This window comes from Lepisosteus platostomus, chromosome 4 (assembly GCF_059453375.1).
Source record: "Lepisosteus platostomus isolate fLepPlt1 chromosome 4, fLepPlt1.hap1, whole genome shotgun sequence".
In the NCBI taxonomy this organism is placed as follows: Eukaryota; Metazoa; Chordata; class Actinopteri; order Semionotiformes; family Lepisosteidae; genus Lepisosteus; species Lepisosteus platostomus.
The window spans coordinates 2,842,783-2,859,408 of NC_142614.1; the positions used below are offsets into that span (position 1 = coordinate 2,842,783).

Sequence of the window (16,626 nt, forward strand, 5' to 3'; positions counted from 1 at the left end):
GGTGTCTGGGGGTCTCAGGCCCGTCTAAGATCTCGGGCCCCGGGAGGGACAGCAGGAGGAGGAGCGCGAGGAGAGGAGCGGGCAGATGGAACGGCGGTGTAGACCTGAAATCGAGGGCTGTTGTGTTGAAACGGCGTAACGCCGAGAGTAAGGCCTCATTTCCCATAGTGGGTCCAGGTTTGTTCATCTCAGTTAGAGAACAGACCCTGCTGCTCCGGGAATATGTCCCCAGAAGAGCAGCCAGTAGTATTCCTGGGCTTAAGGGGGGATGTCCTATGCTGACACCACAGGAACTGAATCTCTTTAGTCTTGTTCTCAGAAGAGTACGTGGAGACCTAATCCAAGTGTTCAGAGCCCAGAGTCCCAGTTTGTGCAGCAGATGTTTTTCAAATGAGCAGTGAAACGCAAAGTAGAGGGCACAAGGGGGAACGACATGGAAGTACAATGAAAAAGGAGGAAATTCCTTGCACCAAGAGTAGCGGGAGTGTGGAGCGAGCTGCCCAGCCACGCCACTAAAGCCGATACTCTGGCTTCTTTCAAGAAATAGTTGGATGAGATACTGGATTCAATCAGCTACTAAATTCTAGCCGGGTCAGATGCCCTGAATGGCTCCTTTGTAACTTTCCTGATGGTCTTAGCTGGGGAAGGGCTTTGTGTCTCTTGGGGCCTGGCTCCGGGCTGTTTGTCCGGCCCTTCCTCTAGCTGACTGCTCTCCAATGTTGTCTCGCAGGTCCTGCTACACTCCGCAGGGATACAAGCCACCCGGCGCCGAGATGGGCAGGCCGACGAAAGCAGGCCAGTCGGGCGCCTACCAGCTCTCCACCTCTGCCCCCAAGTCCCTGTACTCCAAGAGCAGGAGCCAGGCCAGCAGCTGGAAGAGGACGGAGGAGACCGGCCCCCCCGCGAATCCCCCAACCACCGCCAGCGCTGCAGACAGCAAGAAGTAAGCACACAGCAGCTCTGCTCCTTCCCTGACGCCCCCCTGCGTCGTGACGGCCCACTGGCAGGGTCTTCGAACTCTCGGTCAGTAGAGGGTGGGGCCGAACTGAGGGACCCCTGTCACCCCCTGCGTGGTCATGCAGTAGGGCAGAGCAGTTCTCCTTGTGGGGCTCCAGGAGAATGGGGACTGGACACTGCTGTCTGCCTCCCGCGGTTCAGCGAAGGAGTCAAGTCAAGGGCAGACTCGGACGCTCGGCGTGGCCCCAGGGGCCGACTGGCTGGGGTCACTTTTCATGGCGGCTCTCCTGTGTTTCTCCGCGGTCCAGGCAAATTGACGTGAACTCCAAGAACGTGTTTGGGCAGCCCAGGCTGCGGGCGTCGCTGAGAGACCTGCGCTCGCCGAGGAAGACCCACAAGTCCACCATCGAGGACGACCTGAAGAAACTGATCATCATGGACAACCCGGGTGCCGACTCCACGGACAGGGACGGGGTGAGGGCCTCTCACACACACTCTGGCTCGCGTGCTCACACTCGCTCATACACACACAAGCTCGCTCGCTCGTGCACACACTCGCTCTCACACACTCTCACTCATTGGCGTACACACACTCGCACACACACTCACAAACTTGCTCACACACTCGCTCGCTCACTCACACTCACTCATTGGCAAACATGCTCACACTCATGCACACTCACACTTGCGCAGTTACACACTCGCTCTCTCTCGCACACACACACACACTTGCTCATGCACACACTCGCTCTCACACACTCTCACTCATTGGCGTACACACACTCGCACACACACTCACACACACTCACAAACTTGCTCACACACTCGCTCGCTCACTCACACTCTCGCTCATTGGCAAACAGGCTCACACTCACACTCACACTCACGCACACTCACACTCGCGCAGTTACACACTCGCACTCTCTCTCACACACACTCTCGCTCACGCACACACTCGCGTACACTCACGCACGCCCTTGCACAGACACGCTCACTCACACTTCCTCATTGCTCACAGGGCGATTGAGCTTAGTCATCTCTTTCTTTTCCTCAAGTCGCTTCGCTGCCTTTCAGCCTGTAAAAAGTCTAAGGGTAGCCTGGCCCTCTTGAGCAGGTGAATATTGCAGTGTACTGTAGTACAGTGCTGTGGAAGCATAGACAAGCTGTCACAAGGTGTGGTAACAGTATTGTATATGTGAATGTCCTCACTGTGTATGTCTGTAATCCTCAGTCTCCCAGGAAGAGCCTCCAGCGCACTTTCTCCGACGAGAGTATCTGCAGCGGGCGCCGGGACCCCAGCTACGCCAGCTCTCAGCTCTATGAGTCCACGGCCCCCAACGACCTGCTCTTCAGCAGCACCCTGCCCCTGCGCCGCACCCACCAGCCCGCCAGCCACCTGCCAGACAAGAAGTGTGAGTGTCCCCAAAGGGACAGGTTGTGGCAGGGGGCTTTCAGGGACTCGGTAGCTGCAGCTCCTGTCCTCTGTGAGAATTTGGATTGGACCAGTCGTGCATGTCCTTCACTTACCCTTTGCACGTTTGGTTGGTGTTTTGCACAGGGAAAGCTTGCAGCACGCTCTGGCGGTCCTGGGTTCCGCGCGGCGTGCGGCTCTGCTGCAGCTGCCCGCCTCACGGCTTCCTGTGCTTTGGCTGGTGTGTTTTCGGAGGGTCCTTCTGCCAGCCTGGGGCCGGTTCATGCCAGGGCTGCAGGTGGCTCAGCCAATGGGGGTAGCTGACGGGACCTGCAGGGGGTGTCCTTGGCAGACAGTCGCTGACGCTGCAGAGCTACGTGCGCGCTGCAGCGTGGGGCGATGCTGACTGGTCTCTGTTCTCTCCTGCAGCCAACATCTCGGCCTCAGAGCTGTCCCTGACAGAGGCGCGGGACAAGACTTCCCTGCGCCGGCTGGACCCCGGCATGATGCCCCTCCCCGACACGGCCTGCGGGCTGGAGTGGTCCAGCCTGGTCAACGCAGCCAAAGCCTATGAAGGTAGGCATGCGATTGATCGAGTCTTGCCATAGCTCGTGCTTTTACTTCTGTCTGTCTGGGTTTAGAGTACCTGGGTTTAGAGTTTCGTGTTTGGTGAATATATGCTTTGACACTGAACCTCTTAGGCCATGAACAGATGAGATAACTGGCTTGATTTGATCCTAAAAGGCATCAACAGTTAAACTCGAAGCAGAGGACGCATTTAAAGCGCAAGTGCATTTAAAACTGAGAACAGGAGGCATTTTATACTCTTAGGGTAGCGGGAGGATGGAACATGTTGCCCGAGCCGATACCCTGACCTCTGTAAGGGACAGCTGGACAAGATTCTCGGATTGGTTAGCTGCTGACGCCAGAACGGGCCAGATCACCTGTAGCCTTTTTATGTCACCATAAAAAGCGACATAATTATGTCGTTATGTCACCATTGTGAGCCAGGGCTGACAAAGTCCCTGAGTGCACCTGTGGATGTGCTTGGTGTTTCAGACAGTGTGTGGTTGTGTGGTTGTGTGAGAGTCTGGACTTGGAGAGTGGGGGGGTCTGTCTGAGAACTGGCAATGTCCTGCTCTGAGCCTGGGGACCTGACACTCCTGGGACCCCACAGACACTCTGCTCCGGACCCCAGCGGTCCTCACGGGCCAGGCGCTGGGGTCCGACCCGCCCTTCAGCAGTGCTGGAGTGGACTGGGAAGGAAGGTCCCTCGAGTGCATCTGCCTGAGCCCGTCGACTGCAGGGCGGTTTGTGAAGAGTGGGCTTGTCCTGAAGGTAGAGTGCTGTCCTGCCAGCGGACGGGACGGCCCGCCTTCACTCTCGCTGTCGGTCGGGTCACGGCCCAGCCTGGCGGCGCCCGGAACCCAGCTCGGTCCTTCTGCCGGTGTGAACTGGCGCCCGTGTCCGCCCGGTGACACGCCGCCCTTTCTCTTGCAGTCCAGAAGGCCGTGTCGCTGTTCTCCCTCAACGAGCCGGTGGCCCTGCCGGACCTGCGCCCGGACCCCAGCCCGGTGCACTTCCAGGCCCCACCGACGCCCCGGACCACCCCCACCATCGGGTACGTCCCCCAGGCCAGCTCCGAAGGGATCGCTCGCAGGAGGCCGCCTTTAGGAGTGGATCGGGGGGCCTGTCCAGGGGGTGTTTGTTTCTAGCTTTGCACAGCCAGAGACTTAACAGCGCCCTCTGGTGTCCCCTAGTGGAAATAATAATAAACTTTATTTTATATAGCGCCTTTAAAGGTGGCTTCTCAAAGTGCTTTACAGAAGTAAAGAAGAAGGTTTTGAGTCGAGATTTTGAAAGAGTTTAGGGAAGGTGACTCTCTGATATCCCTGGGGATAGAGCTCCAGAGCTTTGGGTTGCAGCAGGAGAAGGCCCCGTCAGCCCTAGAGTGTAGACGGGCTTGGGGGACAGACAGAAGCCCAGAATCAGAAGAGCGAAGGTTGCGGGTTGGGGAGTAGGGCGGTTGTAGCTCAGACAGGTGTAGCTTTGCTGCGGGCCCAGCGCCGGTTCCAGCTCGGGCCTGACACGGCGTCTGCCTTTGCTTTCAGCGAGGACATCTCCAGCGACCTGTCGGGCAGGATCCATCACCTGGAGGTGATGCTGAGGCAGCTGAACAGCGACTTGGAAAAGGTGAGGGGGAGACTGGAGCCCCAATCCCTTTCCAGGCCCCCGGAGTCGCCCGGATTAACCCCCCCTCCCTCCCTCCCTGTCTCGCCAGGAGAAGCAGGACAAGGTGGCTCTGCTGGTCGAGGTGGCCAACCTGAGGGAGAACAACCAGCGGCTGCAGGAGGAGTCCCAGACGGCCAGCGAGCAGCTCAAGAAGTTCAGCCAGATGTTCGGCCGATCGGCGGAGCGCAAATAGCGGGCGGGCGGGGGTCTCCCCCACCCCCCCACCCCGAAACAACCGGGGGCGGAGAGGCTCGGCTCAGACCCTCGTACTCAGTGCAGCTACTCGGGGAATCTCCCCTGAAGCTCCTGGACGGACTGGGTTTGGGGGGGAGGGGGGGAGACCTGAAAATGCCAAAGGAGAGGTGCCCCCCGAGTCCTCTCTGTCGGTCGAGACCTTGCTGACCTGGCTGGGGGGGCCGCCTTTCACTACAGGCACACAGGTGCCCCCCCGAGCCAGGAGCACTTTCTTTGAGCAGAACAGGTACTTTTCTCTGTAACATTGGGTCAGTCTTAAAAACTCTGAAACGAATTGAAAATTCAATAGTTTTAATTATTGTTGTTGTTGTTGTTATTATAATTATTATAATTGTTTTTTTATTCTAATTACTGAGGTTATTTTTTTAATTGCTTTTCTACCACGATTTGGGTTAGTCTTCATTTTTGTACATCTCACTCCGCCGTGCGTTGGTGCCCGGCCCGCTGGACTCCCGATCCGATCCGATCCGAGGCGCGGCGGGTGGCGTGTTCCTACTCGACAGTGACACTAACGGCGTGGGCGTCGAGTGAGATCCGACTCTTCCCGGGGCTGTCCGCTCGGATGCCGCTGGGAGAGTCGGGAACTTCAGTCGGCCTTTGTGTTGCGCCAGGGGGCGCGGCCGGGCCCTAGCTCGGTTCAGAAGACCCCCACAATTAGCCCAGTTCTCCGGCTCGGCCTGTTTGGAGCAGTGAGGCTTTCACCAGCCTGGTGTCCGTTCCGGGTGCTCACGTCCAGGTGCGCCTTTCCTGGCTGCGTTAGAGAATGAACTCCCCCCGCCCCGGAAAACAACCGGCTCCGCTGTCCAGATCCGGGCCTCGTCCACTGTGCCCGTCGCTCTCTCCCGGACCGCTCGGCACTTGTCGCGAGAGTTTGGGGCCCCGTCGCCGTGAGCACGCCGCCAGCATGGCTGGGCTCGAGTGGGTCGCTGTCGGTGGGCTCCAGGTTCCGGGGGTGAAACACTACATTGGTAGAATCTGCCGCTCTGTCCTTCCCTCCTTTTCCTTCTCGACGCACGTGGCCTCGCGGTCACAGAGGGCCCCGCGGGCGGCGGCGTAGCTCCCTGAATGCGCCGTGCTTGAGCCCCCTTCCCCCCGTCCCCCCCTTTTAATTCCTGGCAGAAGCTTCTAAAACAGGGTACAGGGGCTCGGCTTCTGCCCGGCTCTGTTGCTGCCGAGCGGGCCGACGGGAGCTCGGAACAGGATCGGAGCTGCTCCGAGCGGGCGGGCGGACCCCGGCGTGCTTCCTCTCTCCCCGAGACGCGCGCGCGCCGCTGTGCCGTTTCAGCTCCGCTGTGAATATAGACAAATTGCTAATTTTATAAAAGATCATTCAAAAGACGACGACGAAAGAGAAAGCCATATGACTATTTTTATAGGGTGCGTACAGCTATTTTTGGAGGGCTAAAGTATTTTTGTACGTTTTTAAAAGCAGGTCGCGCAGGAGACGGGCGAGAGGTTAATGGCTGTTAATGGTTCAGAGACAAAATATCGCCGTTCGGCGGTCTTGGCCCTGAGAACTCAAAGGGTCCGTTGTGTCGGGAGAGAGAGTCCAGGCGGTCGATGGTGGGAGATTTGGAAAAGCAGTTGACGCCAATTCCGACCTTGTGCAGCAGGTGGCGACACTGGGGCCTCGCCGCCATGCTGGATCCCCCTGCCCAGCGAGCGAGGCATCGGACAGGGCGGACCCAGCTGAGGAGGTCCCCCAGGGCGGTTGGACAGGAGGAAGACTCGTGGCCGAGAGTGACCGCGGGTTCCTGGCTCTGTCTGGCCGGAGCCGAAGGGGCCGTCTCCCGCCGGAAGCGCTCGGTTGTACACTACAGCTCGACGACTTTAACTGTACTTGCGGTACGCGCAGGGCGACGGGTCGGTTCTCTTGTTTTCTGAGTTTAATTTATTTTTTTCCCCTGGGTTGTGCTGCGAGAGGCGTCCCGTTCGGATCTCGCACGCGCGTCGCCTGTCGTCCTCGGCGCCGAGCTCGCGGATCTGTTGTCCCGCCTCTCGGGGAGCGGAATACGTTTCCGATTAGGTGTAAATGGAACTGTGTAAATGATATTTTCCTTGTTTTATATATATATATAAACCACACAGCTAATTTTTCTTGAAGGTGAGACGTCTATTTAATTTTTTGTATTCTGCCTGTATGCCAATTGAGTTTGTTCCGATTGCTCACTCTTTGCGTTCTGCAGGCATGTACAAGGAGGACAAAATAAAAGTTTCCTAAAAACTGGGGCAGGGGGAGAGTCTGAGTCATTCCCCCCCCCGTGTGTTCCGGTCTGGCAGCAGCCTGTAGTACGGGAGAGACGCGGGACAGGCGTTTGCGTCTCTGTCCTGTCGCACTCGTCGGAGGAGCTGGAAGGAGAGCTGGAGTAGTTCCTGACGTCCCGCACAGCGTCTTGAGATGGAAGCCGCGTCTCTCGCAGGAGCTGGCTTGGGGAAAGGGTCCCAGGTCTGGCGGTGGGGCCTTGTGTCAAGATGGCAGCTTCTGGGAAACTGTACACCACTTGTCCCGGCTCGCCTCCCAGCTCCAGGCCCGCCTGCCAGGGCCGGTTCGCCCATATTGGGGAGAAGGGGGTGAAGTCTGTCGGGGCTCCAACCTGGCCAAACGCCGAGCTCATGCTGGGCCTGTGGGACATGGGGAGAGCAGGAGGCGGCACCTGTAGATTTTGGGTGCTAGGCTCTGCAGGGGAGGAGGTGCGTTGTGGAGGATGGTGAGAGGGAGGGGAGCAGACTGGAGGTGGTGGTACCCAGAGCAGCTGGAGTACAGCCTGGCATGAGGGCGACGCCTCTCCTTGCAGCTGAGAGTCGGAGCTCTGGGGTGACTGGTTTCTCGAAAGAAGCTTCTCTCCAGCTTCTGGGCCGAGGGCAGACCCAAGCCTGGGACCGGTTAGCATCGGGGTGGGATTTTTCCAGAGAGGCTGCACCTGCTGGCTTCTTACCTGCCGACAGGAGGGCAAGAGCTGGAAGGGACTGGACTAAAGTGGGCTTGCTCTGCGCTTGTTCTCTCATGGCCAGCTCGGTACGTCATCGTGCGCATGAACTAACAGCCCCACTGCTGGGGGCGTTTCCCCGGCAGCCCGGCTGGGGCAGCGGTGTGGAGATTGCAGTCTGGCTGGGGGAGTGCCCCACCCACACCACCATCGTCAGAGGTGCCCCAGTGCAAGGTGGGGCCAGGTTCAGCCCCTGCAGATCAGCCCACCAGGCGATATGGCATCTGTAGAGTGCCACCTTGATCCTGAGCCGAGTCTAGACCTCAAAGAACCAGGATCCAATCCAGCCTCAAGGTCTTTGTGTGATGCGTGTGTTTTTGTTTTGTTTTTTATAAAAGACTGTGCTCTGATCATTCTCACCTCAGGCAGGTCCTCGCCCATCTGCCTCTCCTATGCAGCCCTACAGCTTGTATGGGGGGACTGCAGCCTCAGCCAGGCTGCTGAAGAGCACCATGGGTCCCTCAATGTCGATTAGCAGCTCTGGACGCTGTTCCCAAACTGTGGGAGGGGGGTTGTAGAAGGTGGCCCCTGTGTGCAGACACTCTGCCGGTGGGGTGCAGGCAGTCAAGGCGACGTGATTGCAGGGCACCTGAGGTCCACACCTGTGCTGTAATGAGTGAGTGTGTGCAGGTGTGTGTTATCCAGCGAGCACCTGTGTGTGTGTGCGCGCAGGTGTGTGCTAGTCAGCAAGTAAGCTTGTGTGTGTGTGTTTGTGGTTGGCCTGTCTGTGCCACGGGCCCCCTTGCCCCTTGGAAGAGGAGCGTGAGAAGCCCATCGCTGACATCGGGCTTAGCTTCGGCAAAGGGAAGAAGTGCCCTAACGCTGCAGATCCTCCTGGGGTTCTTATTTTGCTTTTATTCAGTTACCCGAGGTCTCTTCAGAAAAGGCTAAGTGCTGTCTGTTTACAGCTGGCAGCTGGTTGATTGTGACAACAGGTGTGCAGAGTGAAATGCGGGGTGGCCTGTAACTATTAGCAAGTGCAGTTAGTAAAGGTGCAGGTCTTCTCAGACTAGAGCTGTGCCAGCTGCAACACCTCACATTCCCTGCAGCACCAGCGCTCGAACAGCAGGTGGTAGCAGAGAGACATGCTGCCTTGACTCCAAAAGAACTGCGCCTGTTCTTCCCAGCACCTGCTTGGATGAGCTGTAGTAAGTACAAGAGATCAGCTTGTCTGTGTGTGGAGTAGACTGTGCAGTCTGGCATAAAAGCAATACAGTCCTCCAGAGGCTAGAGGTGGAGACTTTAAGGAAGTGATTCTTGCACACAGTAGGGCATTAAATATTATTACTAGCAAGTGTTCAAGCACATGGAGAAAATCATTTTTTTGGTCTCAAGCTTCAGCTTATGGCTCTTTAAAGAGGAATAACTTTCTAGCTGTTGGACAGGGAGTTTGACTCCTTATTGAGAGGAGATGGAACTGACGCTGCAAATCTCTGGCCTGCGACCTGATGTCTGGGACTCTATCCAGAGGGTCCAGATGTGTGTGAGGGTGGAGTTGACATCGCAGGAGGGGCAGGTTCGTTTTGGGACTGTGGGGTGGGTGTGTAGGTGGGTTTTTGCTATCCTGTTGGAGAGCACAGTGATGGGTGGTGTCTGAGTGGTGTGGCTGTTCTGTTTTGGCAGAGGACAGGGTAGCGTCTTGAATTTTAGTTCTAAACTTCTTGTGTTTTAGGAGGGAGGGTATCTGGAACTGTAGAGGGTGCAGGGAAAGCTGGGGATCTGCAAGAATTAAGGATTCTGTGTGCTGCAGAGAATTGCCTTTGAGGTACTGACAACGCGGTAGTTTCAGGCCTTCTCAAACCAGCTCTCCAGGCAAGCAGGGTGAAAGTTCTGCACTCCTTCTGGCCTGCGCTGATGGCAATCTGTTCTAAACGCGCGTCAAAACTTTCAGCCTTCACGAGGGTGTTGCTAGGATATGTCATTGGTAATGAAACGGACATGTAATAGAAAATGCATCTTTAAGGTGAGCCTTTGAGTTGGTGCAAAAGTTGGACAAATGATTCCAAGATGTTAAAAGATACCTCTCTACTTCAATCTAAAACTAAAAATCCAGGGTTTCGTTTCTGAGAGACCTGAATTTCTGAAAAGAAGGAAGAGCTACTGCTCTGTCACTTAAGGCTGCTTGCTGATCCAGGAAGAAATTTGAAGCCTTAAAGTTCCACGAGGGCAGTAGCAGGGTTTAAAATGTCTCGTGGTGTTGGGTATGTAATTGCTCTCTGGCTCAGAAGCAGTGTGAGGAGAATTTGTTCTGAGCAGTCTGCAAGTGCTGGAAGTCACATCTAGGGAAACACCTTTTACAGTGACTTTGACCACACTGAGAGGATATTCAAGTAGTGCAGCAAACAGATGCATCACTTTTGACTGTCTTTATCTCTTTCCCTGGAGAGCGTGGAGCTGACCCAGCTGAAGGTTTGTTTTGGGATGATGTGGAGAAGGGTGATGGTACGTGTGTGAACTGTTGGTGACTTTTCTCTCCTGGCTTAGGAGAGAGTAGTGGTTTGTACCTTTTTTCTTATTGAAGGAGAGAGCCATGAAGAATCAATGCTATGCAGCTACAGCCTCATATCAAGGGAAGAAGGCATCCTTTTGATGCACAGACTAACTGAAAAAAAAGATGCTCCCATACCTGTTTTTTGCCAGTAGAGTCCAGCATCGGTATGGTTAAAGGTTAATAAGCAGTGTTGGAGTGAGCTGTTTAATGTTGGATCACACCAGGTGCTAGGAATAGTGACGGGCAAATATTCACACGAGGTGCCTTTCACACTGGACATTTGGCCGTTGGTATCCATCTATTGCATTCTGAATTTCATCACAAAGCTAGATCTTTAATATAAGCATGTAAAGGTTTTCTCTAAAAGATGACAAACCTATTAATAAATGTGCAGTGTGTCCGTCTCTCAAGGACAGTGTAATAAAGGGTTTGTGTGGACTGGACAGTGCAGGCTTGCTCTAGGCCTGGAGGCATGAACACCTACTGTACACGTCATCAGACTAACCTGCTTCACAGTTGGGGAGGTACTGACTGACGAGTTTTTTTAACCACTCATAGCCGTGAAGCCTATTACGTTGAATATTTGGCTGGAAAGCTTGGCAGTTTCCCTGTCGTTCAGGGAGCTGAAGCTGCTGTCTGTTAACTTTCATTTCACTTTGACCTTCCAGCTTGGAGATAACAGCAGGCCTTTCGATGTAACAATTGGAGGCTTCTGTTCTTCCTTCAGACCAGTTTGTTTTTTTGCTCATTTTTGTTTGTTGTGTGTTAAAAGGTGTAACGTGCCTTTCCTAACCCTTCCCTTTGAAACCAGCTCCACAGGTTAGGCAGGTCTCTTCTCCTATGACACTTTAAGTGCAGCCAAATGGGGAGGACGCAGAGTTTGTTAGTAAATGAGAGAGAGTTAACTGCCGGGAGGTTGGTTAAGTGAGTAGGACGTTTATAGAGATTGTGGTATGTGTTACTTTTGAAAATAGGGTGTGTCTTGACTGGGCTTGTATTTCTGCAGCAAGGAAAGAAAACTGAAGCTTCCAGCAGGTGCCGAGTTTAAGCAGGGCTCATATTCTTCACCAGATTGATTTGGTGCAATGAAATTTCGGCACTTTCTGGAGATTCTTGATTTGTGAGATGGATGTGCGGAGTTCGGGACTGGGATATAGTGTAGAAGAAATTCTATTTAACACTGGGCTGATAAACCTTTTCAGAGTCTGTTATGATGAATGTTAAGAGATTTAGAGGAATTTGATACAAACCAGCACGTAAGAAATGGAGATTCTAAAATTTGAAAAACAAATAGCAATTTGTCTATCTGAATTCTCAAATGTTTTTGGGTGTTTGTAAGCTCTTTGCCAGAAAAGGTCGAAATGTAACACCCTCAGTTACGTGTAAAATCAATGTTTTAATTTCTGTTAGAAGTGGGAATTATCTGTTGGTTAGATGTGGCTTAAATTCAAAGCCAGTTCCTGCCCTGTTCAACTTAACAAACAAAGCTGATCCCTGTGCCCAGTGATGCGTGTGTACTCTCTGAGTAGCACTAGCGTCTAAAGAGGAGTCTGCTCTGGTTTAGTGTCTCTGCCCTTGCCTGGAGAAGCTGACTTCTCTCTAGGGGACCCATGATTGTAATTTTCTAAATGAGAAGGTGGAAGGGCCTGGAGCTCACCTGTCTGCTGCGGCGCTGCTGGCCTGGGCCTATTCCTCCACGCGGTGCCTGGGCTCCAGCCAGGGAGCAGACAGAGCTGGCCCGGTCTTGGGTTCGGCTGCCTCCCAGGCCTGCGGGATGTGTAGAGCAAGGTAGGCACCACCAGGAGAGTGTGAGCTGCCAGAGCAGGGCTGACTGGAGGTGCTGGCACCCGGAGCAGTGAGAGTATGGTCTCTTCTCCCTGCAGCTGAGGGACTGGAGCTCTGAGTAGAGTCCCCTCGCTGTCAGCAGCGAGGAGGGAGGTCTCGTCCCATGAGATGCTGGGGAGAAGCCAAGGGCCGATGATATCCTGGGATCAGTTAGGCCCGAAGACAGGCCTCCTGTATGGAGCTGCCATTGTCCATGACGAGAGTTGGAAGGGACTGGACCAGTGTAAAGTGGGTCACTCTTGCACTCGTTCTCACATGACCACCGGATTTACAGCTTGTCACGTCCATGAAGGAACAGCCCACTGCCACTGTGCTCCACTGCCGCCACTGTCATCAGCTGCCATGACCCCACTGTCTTCAGGGGTGTCCCACCAGACTTATCAGTCCACCAGGCATCTGGCCAGCAGAGACTCCTAACAGCTCCAATGTGGCTTCTCTGGCTCTGTGTTTCTCTGCCCTGATCCTGAGATCTTATCACCGAGATGCTTTGAGGCTTCAATTGGAACACAGTTATCAAGAGTATGACATTGTGGTCTGCCTCTCCTCTGCAGCCCTGCTGCTTTCTTCAGGGTGGGGGGAGGGGACGGGACTGTGCCGAGAGGAGGCTGTTTCCCATCAGGTGGGGTGTGGAAAGAGCTCTCATGGGCTCAGAGTGTGGGAGTTCAGACTCGTGGATGTGCTCGTTAACGCAGGACACGCATGTGAGGGCACCACAGGCCATCGCCTGTACGGCCTGGTGAGGCAGCAGGACTGCAGGCAGGCAGGTCCTCTGCCTTAGCAGAGAAGCAGTGATGAATGTTAATGCCTTTCTGTGGACTGAGGCAAGTGAGTTTTTAAGGACGATGGCTTTCAAGGTTCCATAAGGCTTTTATGTTGATGTTTGATTTCATGTTGTTGTAATAATTGGGGGGTCAAGGCCTGTGACCACCCAGCCTGATTCTGTGCTCCGCTCTGGGTCCTGTCAGTGTGAGCAGGCCCGTATACAGCTCTTGCATACTGCTTTCAGGCTGGGGTGGCATTCTTACTCTCATTTCTGTGTATTCCTCTTGCAGTAGATCATCTCGGGCAGGTTCAGAAGAACCGCCTTTGCTTTCAAATGTCATGCGTTCTATCCCGGATTTTCAACGTCGAACACTGAGTGTTCGGTACTTCCGGCTCGGACCTTCCCGGAGCATGGATGTTTCTGGAGACCTGCGGGTGCAGACAGGAGGGTCAACCAGAGGGTCGTCGAACACAGAAAGGTGCCGTCCTGCTTGCGGTCTGGCCGGGATCGCCACCTGTTTGCCGCCCTGCTGGGTGGACAGACCTCTGGCAGAGGTGAGATCCCAGAGCAGCAGATTGGGTGTTCTGAGCTCTTGATTTTTGCACTCCCCCATTGGTCATAGGACGTGTGGTCCTTCTATGTTAACAGAAGGAAAATGGTGTGTGATATTGTAAGTGGTTTAGTGTTTTGTGTTGAGTTGGAGTGGTTGTGAATGCAGTGCAGTAGTGTGTATACATGTTGGGTGTGGTATATGGTTCTCTGTGAAGATGATCAAACTGGGCTTTCTTGAAGTAGTTGCTTAGATCCTTTTGCATAGTTGCTTGCAGTGCAGAGGCAGGTTGTGATCTGCTGTTATGTCCTGGAATCTATGTGTGGTTTTGCAGGATTTTCTAAGTGATGTGCCTGGCTGCTTAGTCTGTAATTTTAAGCAGCTGTAGGGCTCAAGGAGGCTAATTGTTAACAGAGCAGGGTGTTACAGTATTAATGTGCAGCTGGAATCGAATCAAAGAATATGCAGGTAAAACAATGAACATGTACTCTACAAATTTAGACACTCCAAATGGTCACCATTTTCCATGGAAAATAATGAGGGATTGTGTGTGTGTGTTCACAATGAGTGTAATCTGGAGATTTATAATATGACTAATTATGTTTTTGATGTCTTTGGAAATATGATGTGCATTCAAGTAGCTGGAAAAAAACCCCAACAAACTACTTTTGGTTTAATTTTTGTTAGACAAAGTTGATCCTGAAGGAAGTCTAAACAGTAAGGTGAAGTCATAAATAAGTAGGCAATTGTCACCCTAACAATACATTGCTTTAAACTCAATTTCTTGAGCATTCAATATCTTTGTGTAGCAAGGCACTGTAGGTGCAGCCTTAGTACTGCCATGCCGAGAAGGAGGGTGTGCAGAGTCAGGTGCACCAGCACCTGTGCAAATGATGTTCTGACGATAGGGAAATGATGTTCTGACCCCCCAGGGAAGGAAACCTAACACGGACCATTAAGAGTGACCAAAGTCCGTGAACTTTCCGGACACCGTGACCTCCCCCCATTACCATGGTAACGAGCTACGTCAGAAGCGGCAGAAAAGGGCTATATAAACTGGAAGTTTCATACCAGTATTTCAACAATACTTCGGCATTATTATTCCTTGCATGCAATAAAACTCATCTGTTTAAACTTCATCCACGGATCCAGAATTTATTTGTCTGTTACAACAGTTACAACCTGGGATTTTCAGATCTCTCTTTCTATCATACATGTCGGAGCTCGGGAACCCAGAACCAGGAAAAGATTGCAGGGGAGTGGCTGTTGTGGAAGGGTGGCCAAGAGAGAACCTCTGCTGTGCAAGAAGAACATTGCTGCGGGGTTTGTGAACAAAGCAGTACCTGAATGAAAAATTAGACTTTCTGGGACTGTGCAGCAGACGGATGAGCGAGATTTGGAGTCGATTTGCATTAATGCCAGTTGTTAGATGTGGTGGATATGAAATCTTGTCTCTGTCTGGGAAGAATGTTGACTGTTCAGCATGATGTTTGCTGTGTTGGTTTGGGACTGCCTTGCTGCCTCGGGATGTGGATGGATACAGCTTTGTGTCAGTGTGTGAAAGAAGACAATGTGAGACTGAGATGGCGAACGTGGAACTGACAGTGGATCATGCAGCAGGTCAAAGTTGTTAAATGCACAAGCAGGTCTATGACTGTGCCCTAAGCAGGGCAGGGGCAACATTGACAATGACCTGTTTTTGGACTAAACATTAAACTCTCTTCTACATCTGGTTTTTCCAACATTTTTTTAGTGCACTTCTCACTGATTGTACTGTATGTATTGTATTGTTTTATTATTTTGTTACACTGTGCTAAGCTGTTGTTGTACTGCAATGTCCCTCACGGGATCAATATCTATGTCTATGACTATCTATATCTATGACCTCTATCTATGTCAATATCAATATCTATCTATGATGGACAGGTGCAAGAAGAGGGGGCTCTGGATTTGGGAATGGCCTAGCCATTGCTCCACTGAGCTACCCTGGTAGGACCTGAAGAGTTCAGTTTAAAGAAACATGTCAAAGAGCGATGAGTTGAGGCAGTTCTGAGAAAGGGTGGGCTGGGATTTATTGCAGGTGAAGTGAGCGAGAGAGCGCGTTGCTCTGTTACAGATCAGTTGTAATAGAAGAGATTGCTTTTGCAGGGCTTGCCATAAATTCATTGATCAATGGGTGCACTTTCTTCTCCTACACATTGCAGTTTTGGCGTTTTATTGGTGTCATAAAATTGCAGTGGAACAGTAATTGTGGTGTCTCAGTTGTCAAAAGAGTTGAGTTATTTTTGTATGTAGGGCATGGTGTCAGTCTTATTTCTATAGGAATGTTAACCCATCACATGTTGAAGGGCTGATGTTCCTTAGATTATAAATAAATATATATAATATATATAAATAAATGTTCAGTAGACTGTGTTCGACACAAGCAGAGATGCAATGACAGATTTCACCAGCAACAGAAGACATCAACCCCGTTCTTAATGTTTGTGCTGCACCCCCAGGAATCCACAAAGCTGATGTGCAGATGTACTCCCTCTCCCATCACTGTAAGCCACTTCTAATTAGCATGTGGGCTGAGGGTGTTTAAAATGTTGTCTGTGTTGGAAGTAGTGGCTGGAACAAATGAGGCAGGGGTCAGTGGAGATACTTGCAACTGCTCTCACTATAGTTTGAATTTAGCACACATCTTCAAGAGTCTGGACGTCTTGGCTTTTTGTTGCACAGAAAGATTTTTGTGTGACAGGACTTATGGCATGCAGCTTTCCCCTTTGTACCATGGACTGGGAAAACAGAGAAAAGTTACTGACTGACTGCTACCAACCCTCTCCAATCTGCGACCAAGGAAAGTTTGCAGTTGTCCTTTAACAGCTGAGACATTCCAAGACAGATGATTCTGTCAAATGTGTCTGATTTTATTTGTTGAAGGGAGTCTTCACGATTGCAGTCTAGTCGAGTCCAGTTATTTCTATTTGTTTGAGATTGACAACTCCAGCATCGTTAAGTCCCTCAGAAGGGAGACAAAGACAAAGCTCCACTTTTTCTACACACCTTTGATACAGGTTTGGGCTGTTGTCATTGTCCTTCAGTGAAGGTCAGGAGGTGGCATCACCCCAAGCAGTGTGTTTGGAAGTGGGT

General features: G+C 52.4%; 1 protein-coding gene across 12 annotated transcripts in view; it reads left to right on the forward strand.

Annotated features, from left to right (window-relative positions):
* sipa1l3 (signal-induced proliferation-associated 1 like 3) overlaps positions 1-7,084 on the forward strand; it is a 48,852-nt gene extending 41,768 nt beyond the window's left edge. For all 12 annotated transcript variants that reach the window (XM_088627585.1, XM_088627588.1, XM_088627580.1 and 9 more), the window contains 7 exons: positions 731-943; positions 1,266-1,431; positions 2,189-2,369; positions 2,798-2,944; positions 3,869-3,989; positions 4,480-4,561; positions 4,650-7,084. In XM_088627585.1, the coding sequence (XP_088483711.1) occupies positions 731-943; positions 1,266-1,431; positions 2,189-2,369; positions 2,798-2,944; positions 3,869-3,989; positions 4,480-4,561; positions 4,650-4,793 (1,054 nt within the window). In that variant the 3' untranslated portion in view covers positions 4,794-7,084. The remainder of the gene's footprint in view (positions 1-730; positions 944-1,265; positions 1,432-2,188; positions 2,370-2,797; positions 2,945-3,868; positions 3,990-4,479; positions 4,562-4,649) is intronic.
* The last annotated feature ends 9,542 nt before the right edge of the window (positions 7,085-16,626 follow it).